The 8,636-nt window shown below is 39.2% G+C and overlaps 1 protein-coding gene across 1 annotated transcript in view; it reads right to left on the bottom strand.

The window, feature by feature from the left end:
• The window catches only part of LOC107583869 (multiple epidermal growth factor-like domains protein 10), a 148,844-nt gene that overhangs the window by 22,506 nt on the left and 117,702 nt on the right, over positions 1-8,636 (bottom strand). Inside the window, exons 14-16 of the mRNA XM_016270222.1 lie at positions 5,617-5,737; positions 4,417-4,580; positions 4,180-4,282 (exon numbers count right to left, since the gene is read on the bottom strand). Coding sequence (XP_016125708.1) covers positions 4,180-4,282; positions 4,417-4,580; positions 5,617-5,737 — 388 coding nt within the window. The remainder of the gene's footprint in view (positions 1-4,179; positions 4,283-4,416; positions 4,581-5,616; positions 5,738-8,636) is intronic.

Here is an 8,636-nt window from a genome sequence, read left to right as displayed (position 1 = left end):
CACACAGTATATATATATATATATATATATATATATATAGAAGACTGGTGAAGACTGCTGCCATTAGTTTAAAAAAAACAAAAACTGACCACAGTTATGCCTAAGTACACCATTTACCTTTGAAAAATCAGTGTAATATTCATTCTCGAGTGGCTTACTGCTTTTATAATACAACTTAAATTAGCATCTATATATTTCAAACTCCATAAGCAAGATGGCATAGAAGGGAGAAATGATGTGCACACATATTCTCACACACATCCTTTCAAGCTGCAGCTCAAGAACCTCATTTACAATTTCTTTTGACAGAGATTTTCTGAGCGAGTGGCAAGACCCATTAAAATGGCATTAGTCCCAGGGCTTTGAATTAGACCGGGTCTAAACTTCAGGGACCGACATCATACCTGCTTCACCTCTGTGGCAGAACAAAGAGGTGGTCGGATGGGGAGGCAACATGGATGTGCATATAAGACAAGCCCAGCCACCACACATCAAAGGAGAGGCGAGCCTGTTTGAGCTTCTGCTGGGCTGGGCAGAAAAAAAGTCCTGTGCTTCCTTTATTGTCAGCAATGAATGAGAATAGAAGAGTGCCCTGAAAGCCAAATGGTGACAAACAGAGGGGTTTTTGAGCAGAGCGAGGGTGAAGAAAGAGGAGAAGAGGAGAAGTGACTGTTTGCATATGAGCCTTTTCTAGAAGAGAACTGCCAGGGGGACCGGCAGCCAATTAATGGGTGAAGAGCAAGTACCATCATACACCATCACTTTCCACTGCACTTTACATGTAGAGTGGACACACGGGCGCACATACCTGCACACGTAATGCAAAGGTCTCTGCAGGACACTCTCTGTTATACCCACGATCCTTCAGTCTAGTGCCCATGGAGCACCTAATATCGCACGTCCATTTCTTTGCTTTCTCACTCTCACTCTTTCTCACATCTCTCCCCCGGTTATTTTGTCTCTTTCTCTTCCTCCCTCCATTAGTACGCAGTTTTATTGAAAGTGATTATTTAATTCCCATCTCACACATCCCGCTCTTTCTCTCTTTTGATAAAACACACTCTCAGCTTGTATGTCCTTGGGAATATCTGTTTTTATGTTGCACTCCTGTGTTCTTAAGTAATACTTTTCATTTTTATCACAAAAATCTTCCAACTACTGCTCTTCAAAGACAGTAAATTTACCTTCTTACCTTACTGAGTTCATAATTAAAGGAGTCATATATTTTATTTGTGATCATTTATTTATTTTTTCACAACCATTTTCCACACTAACTCTGGCACTTAGAATTAAATGGGAATTATTTTATTTATTTTTGCTGCTGTACTATTAAGCCTTCTGCGTATATGCCACGTGAGATTCCTTATCATACATTCTTATGCAATCTCTCTCTCTCTCTCTCTCCATGTCATGTGTAGCTCATTCTCAAGTCTTACACCTGACACGATCTTCTCACATATGCACTATGTACGTCTAGCTCTCTCGATAGCTTCAATAAATCACTGCTCCGCATATTCTCTTTGTTCAGATGCTCGCAGTCTCGGAGGCCTATTTGCACCCTGGTGACTCCATTAGGCCTGGCAGATGGCGGAGACCTGGGCAGGATACAGAGCGTGAGATTTCTGCGTAGCTGGCTCCTTCTTGCAGATAATGAAAGCTACATCATTTTCCAGTACTCATGGTCAGAATTTGAAGACCTGAACGGAGAGAGTTATGGAGGGCCTGCAGGCAAAGCCACATCTACCATCTCAACCTGCTCCATTTCGGTTCTTGTATAACATGTTCACATGCTGAAGAACTTGTAAACACAGCCCTTCTGTGATACTCAAACATGTTCACTGCCTCTCATATCTCTTTCTTGGACACACAGTGCTGAGACCGCTGCAACAGAAGGTGTAAGCGCAGTGTGAAAGCCATATATGCAAACCGCAGAACGATTGCTTCATTCTGGGTCAGTGCAATCTAATTAGGTAACATGTTCAGCAACAGTTATTATAAATGCTTCATGCTTTCAGGGATCTCATATTAATCTGCCTGCAGGCTATGTGTCCTATGATAACATATTTTGGAGGCATGGTGGTTCCGTGTAGAATAATCTGAACAATATAAACACACAAATGTAGAATCAGTTTAATTTAACATACAACATTGGCAGGAGCTGAAATAAAAATGTACTATTACTTTGCTATTGAAATAAAATAGGATTTCATATGTTTTCATAATATTTCATAATTATTAAAAAAATAATGAATTTTCCTTTAAGATGAAGGCAGTTGAAAGATTAATAAAAACTGGTTTTATTATTTCCGGATCACTTAAAAAATTAATACTGCAATATTTTATTGAAAAATCCATTACATTCTAACAATAAACCACAGCAGATGCTTCTGGGTGGATATTATATATTATGCCTCATGAAGACACACTGTGGTATCTTGCGAGACCTCAAAATCTTCAAAATTCCACCAGCTGACTCTTATAATGATTAGAAGTCGTATTACTACTAGTAGTAAGTCTGTTTCACACAGCTTAAGCAAGCAGCGCTGCAGCGTAACTGTCAAGTCACCTTTATTCATATAGCGCTTTTTTTTTTAACAATACAGATTGTGACAAAGCAAACTGTAACAGCAGGGTCTCATTGTACTTTCACACTGACAGTGTTTCTGCAGCGTAACAGAACTGCAGCACTATACAGAATATAAAGTCATTTCTGGCTTACCACACTGAGTATTCCTATAACAATGGCCATGACATATGAAATGGGCTACCAATAATTTGTACTTACAATACAATACAATACAAATTTTATATCTATAGCACATTTAAAACAACTGCCATTGACCAAAGTGCTTTCAAGCATTATTACATACAGTCACACAAACAAAATTAAACATTAAAATATAAAACATGATCCCTCTAATCAATTCTAAAAGCTCTACTAAAAAGGTACAATTTCAATCTAGACTTAAAAGCATCCACAGATGGGGAAGATTTAATATGCAGGGTCCCATAATCGAGGAGCAGCCACTGAAAAAGCCCTATCACCCTTTGATTTTAATCTCGTTTTAGGAACATGAAGAATCATCTGATATGAAGATCTCATGTGTTTTGTATTTTGATAAAGAATCTAAAGGTCAACAATATATTTTGGGGCAATGCCATGCAACGCTTTAAAAACCATCAACAAAACCTTAAATTCAATTCTAAATTTTACAGGCAACCAGTGTAAAGAAACCAAGACTGGGGTAATTCTCTCTCTCTTCTTTGTGCAAGTCAAAAGTCTGGCAGCAGCATTTTGAACTAATTGAAGACGAGATAATTGACCCTGTGAAATACCTATATATATACAGAATTACAGTAATCAATGTGTGATGATACATAGGCATGAATAGTCTCCAGGTCCTTAAAAGAAAGAATTGATTTCAATTTAGAAATAATTCTGAGTTGATAAAAGGCAGCCTTCACAACACTAGTAACCTGTTTATCTAAAACTAAAGCTGAATCCATTATAACACCCAAATTCTTGAAATGAAATGAAATGATCTGAGTCAGTTTAACATCGTGATGGCTGGACTTTATGTTGTTTTGTTTGTGCACGGCAGTCATCCGTGAGGGGCTGTCACGCTATTTTCAGTTTTGTATTTATTTTGTTATTAAAGTTATGTTTAAATGTTTGCCGGTTCCCGCCTCCTTCTTCCCGAACTACGAACTTTATTACAATGGTGCCTAAACCCGGGAGGAAGGAGGCGGGATTCCCACGGCTCTTGGTCCCGCCTCACTCATCACAGTAATATATTCCTGTGATGGCAAAGCTGAATTTTCAGCAGTCATTGCTTCAGTGTTCAGTGTCATATGATCCTTCAGAAATCATTCTAATATGCTGATTTGGTGCTCAAAAACACGTCTTATTTTTATGAATGTTAAAAACAGATGTGCAGCAAAATTTGTTTTGGAAACCTTGATACATTTTTTTTATTTACATTTTTGATTCTTTTATGAATAGAATGTTCAATGTGGAAAATCTTTACTGTCACTTTTCATAAATCTGGCACTGCGTGTTTAAATTGCATCAATTCTTCTTTCAACAATGGGTGAGCAGTTCACTCCAGCATCTATGTTGCTTCATAAAATCCCATTTTTAAGATATTGATGTGTTTATGTCACTGGTCGTACACTCACCTGTCCATCCTGGCAGACAGCGACAGAATCCACTCACAGGGTCGCATCCATCAGCATGGTTACAGTCACAACGCTCGCGACACTCCAGCCCATATGTGCCATCCTAAATAACCACACACACAAACCATCTTGCTAAGCTTAAACTGCCCTGTCATGACAAATATTAATAAATCAAATGGCCAGTCCTGCTAGCCTCTAGCAAAGAGACAATGGAACCAGTCCCGGGAAGATACTCACGAGGCAGGGCTGCTGGCAGCGTTCCCCTCTCCAGCCCGAGGTACAAGTACAGGAGCCGTCGATTGGGTCACAAGCTGCACCATTGGCACACAAACAAGTCTGGTTACAGCTCAATCCCCAAGTCCCACTGGAGCACAGGATTGAGCAGTCTACACCCTGCCAACCTATAAAGCAAAAGGAGATAGTACAGACATGCATTAATTTATTTGTCTACTCGACCACTGGATCCTTCAGTTGTTTATTTGTTAAAAACTGAGGGTTTAACATTCTCTTTTTGAGTTCTAGCCAAACCTTCTCTAATTTATAACAGTGTTCAATTAATAGAGCGGGAAGAGGGGGAAGTGAGGTCATATCTTGACAGAAGCCAGAGGATTCTTGTCTCCATCGGCTCACGCCGCAAAGCAGCCAATGAGTTGAATAAATGCATGGTTTGAGGTCAACATAAGAGCAGAGTGGAATAGGCAGAGAAGTTGTGTAGCACACTGGGGTTCTGCATTATGAATGGGATGAGAATTTTAAAGGTACTGTCTCTAATGAGCTTCCTTCCAAACTGAAGGGACCTGAACGAATACTCAGCTAGTGCAGGCCTTTAAGGACGAGTCCATGTTTATGCAACAATAAGGGCCGTCCCGCAGGTACGGTTAGCTGCGTTCAGCACTCACAGGGCTCTTGTGGATTCATGCTGCATTTTTTATGCTTTTACAGCCATATGTGCATGTAAGTACTAAATGGTTATGTATCCTTTGAAAGTGACCTGGAGAGACTTTGCATCCTTTGATAATGAAACACCAATTTTTCCATAATGACAGAAATGGATATATGGAGAACGGATGGGGATTTTATATACTATTTTTGAGAGTGTCTGATGTCCAGAAAGTGTTTTTGGAGTATTGTCTAGTTAGGCATTCCAAATTTCAATTTATAGACAGGGTTAATTCTCTAAACATTGACATCTGTTTTAAAGGGAATTAGAAAATGATTAATTACAATCAATGATTAAGTAATTGATTGTAAAGATTATGAGGTTTCCTTAGCATATGATTGCATGCATTGATTGCTTATTGATTTATTTGTACAGGTCAAGCTATAATCTTGTGGGTTGTAAACCCACAGTCTCTCGTGGCTCTCTCACTATTCATGTCTATAAGAAAAATGGGGGAGTAAGGATACAAAGAAGAAGGAGAGCACATTATGCCGTACCTTCTTTACAGATGCAGGAGCCATCGATTGGTGAGCAGGATGCCTGGTTGTGGCAGTGGCAGGTGGAAGTGCAGTTAGTACCATATAGTCGAGGTGGGCAGGTTTGGGAACAGTCGTCATTCTGAAAAACACACAGATGAATTGTTCAAGAAATATACATTAAACAAATCTTGCCCTGTCAACTACCTACAACAATATATCAACTGCTATCAACTGTAGCAACACCCTGGCAACCACACACAGTAGCATAGCAAAAGAATAGCATTGTAATAAAACCACACAGAACACCTTGGCAGCCACATAACAACAGAACAATCCAGCCAGAACAATCCAGCAACCATATAACAACCATATAACAATGTGCTAAACCACCCAGAACATTTGAACAACTACATAGCAACACTCTGACAACCACCCACAATAGCCTAGCAATAGAACAGCAATGTGCTAAAACCACCCCTAACACCATGGCAACCACCCAAAACACGCTACACCCTACAACAATGCAAAACCAACCAGAACTTTTTAGCAAATACATAGCAACGCCCTGGCAACCACTAACAACACCCTAACATCGTAGGAGAAAGTTTTACTCAGGCAGGCACGTATTTCTTATAGAAAATATAAGATTTTACTTATTAGAATTTTTCTCTACTTCCTGGCAACCACCTACAACAATGTAGCAACTGCAGAGCAATTTGTGAAACCACCCAGTACACCTTATTATCCAGTAGCCACATAGCAACACCCTGGTAACCGCATCCAGCATAACCTAGCAACAGAACAGCAATATGCTACAACTACCCAAAAAACCTTAGCAACCATATTGTTAGCAACTGCATAGCAACAGCCTGGCAATCACCCAACAACCTACAACAATGTGCAAAACAACCCAGACCATTTTAGCAATAACATAGTAACACCATCCATGGCAACCACTAACAACACCCTAGCATTGTAGGAGCAGGGATTTGCTCAGGCAGGCACACATTTCTTTCAGAAAATATAAGATTTTAGTTATCAGAATTTTTTTCTACTTACTTATGTAATTTTACAATGTAACATGAGCACTGTGCTGTGAAGTGTGACTCTAAATCCCATCTGAGGAGTCTGTGAAACTTCAACAGGAAATTTCCAACAAAACATTCTCTGCAACAGGGCAGCATATGAGTTAGAAACAGTTTCAAGCAAGTAGAGAGGTGGAGAGCACATTTGCAGAGCAACAAACCTGAAGTCCGTGTGTAGTTGTGTCCTTGTTGCAATCGCACCAAGTGTGGCAGCGGATGCTCAGAGCTAAAGGCCCGCTTATCCCAGCTGCATTAATGAGCTGACAGCCCCTGGCCCTCGGCACCTCCATCCATCCCCCAGAAAACCATTGCTGATGACTGACAGACACTGTGTTCTTAAACCCTGTTCCCCAGCCAAACAACACCAGCACAATCTCTGTGCTTTACCAGGCTCAGCAGGGGAGTCACCTGTATCCCAGAGCCGGCCATCATCGGCGTCTTTTTGCCTCCCTGGCTCTGACTGACAGCTGACAAAATGATTTAGACTCCCAATTAGTGGGGTAATGGCAGTGTGCTGTGCGCCTCCTGCCTCCATCTCCCCAGTGCCGGGATTGAGCAGCAAAGGACCCGCTCTCTAATTATCATCTGGAACTAGGTCTGAGTGGAAGGCAGTATAAGATATGCCACAGGACACCATGGGCACTGAGAGGGATTGACTCTCACTCTCTCTCTCTATATATTTTTTTGTTTCTCCCCTCTATTTCCTTTTTTCAATCTGCCATCATTTATCTCGCTCACTCACTTTGATACAATCATCTCCAAAATTTTCGTACTCCCACTCTTTTCTTTCTTGTATGTTCTCTTTCTTTTTCATTCTCTCTCTCCCACATTCCCCCATTGTATTCCCCATTTCAAATATTCTACCTCTCCATCTGCTTCGCTCGTCCATCCACTCCCCACATGAAAAGCTTACATCTGTGGATAAATTTTTCATCAATCTACATGCAGTTATCTTTGTTCCGCTCAAAAGTGACAGCAAGCAGACTGCTAACATTGGCAGTTCTGTTCTACAGAAAAATACTTAAAACTATCGATGCAGGCAGCCGAATATGGGGCAAGAAAGTTAGTTTGTTCGACTTTTCAGCAGACCTGCAATTTACTGGTGAATGGGTTGGAGGAGGTAAAAGAGTCTCTGGCTCACAAATGACCACAGGGATTTAGTGAGACCCGTGAATGCTCTAGATTACACTGACACAGGTCTGAGAGCACTCATTCAACTGGGTGACTAAACTCTTCTAAAAGCAGGCTAAGGTAAGACTTATGTTTAGAGGTTAAATATTCTTAAATATTTACTTTATTATAAAATTAACACAAATCATTAGTACATTCAACAAGCTAGAAATGTTTTCAAGCATCAAATGGCATATTTTCATATTCAGGTCGAAAAAAACGAAAAAAAAAAAACACTGAAAATCTGGGATTCAGCATAATAAATTGGAAAATATATATTTTTAAAATCTAATTAATAATATGCAAATTTAACACACTAATCATGTGAGCTTCTTTGTACAAAAGGTCAGATGTTTTTGTGTCCACTGAAGCACATGATGCTCTTTGGATAATTCTTAGATCATGCTGGAAACAACATGAACATTCTTAAATTCATGTTAATTTTTCAGTTGAAATCTGCAGTGAAATAGTTATGTTGATAATATAATATAATATCATATAATAATGGTAACACATTACAATAAGGTTCATTAGTTAACATTAGTTAACTACTTTAGTTAACATGAACTAAGAATGAACAATACTTCTACAGCATTTATTAATCTTAGTTAATGTTAATTTCAAAATGTATTAATGCATTATTAAAATCAAAAGTTGTGCTTGTTAACATTAGTTAATGCACTGCGAATTAACATGAAGTAACAATGGATGACTGTATTTTCATTAACAAAAAAATTAATAAATACTGTAATAAATGTACTGTTCATGGTTCATTTAGTTAAT

Source organism: Sinocyclocheilus grahami, unplaced genomic scaffold, assembly GCF_001515645.1.
Source record: "Sinocyclocheilus grahami isolate Dianchi unplaced genomic scaffold, SAMN03320097.WGS_v1.1 scaffold55.1, whole genome shotgun sequence".
Taxonomy (NCBI): domain Eukaryota; kingdom Metazoa; phylum Chordata; class Actinopteri; order Cypriniformes; family Cyprinidae; genus Sinocyclocheilus; species Sinocyclocheilus grahami.
This window is presented reverse-complemented; position numbering and strand designations above follow the sequence as displayed.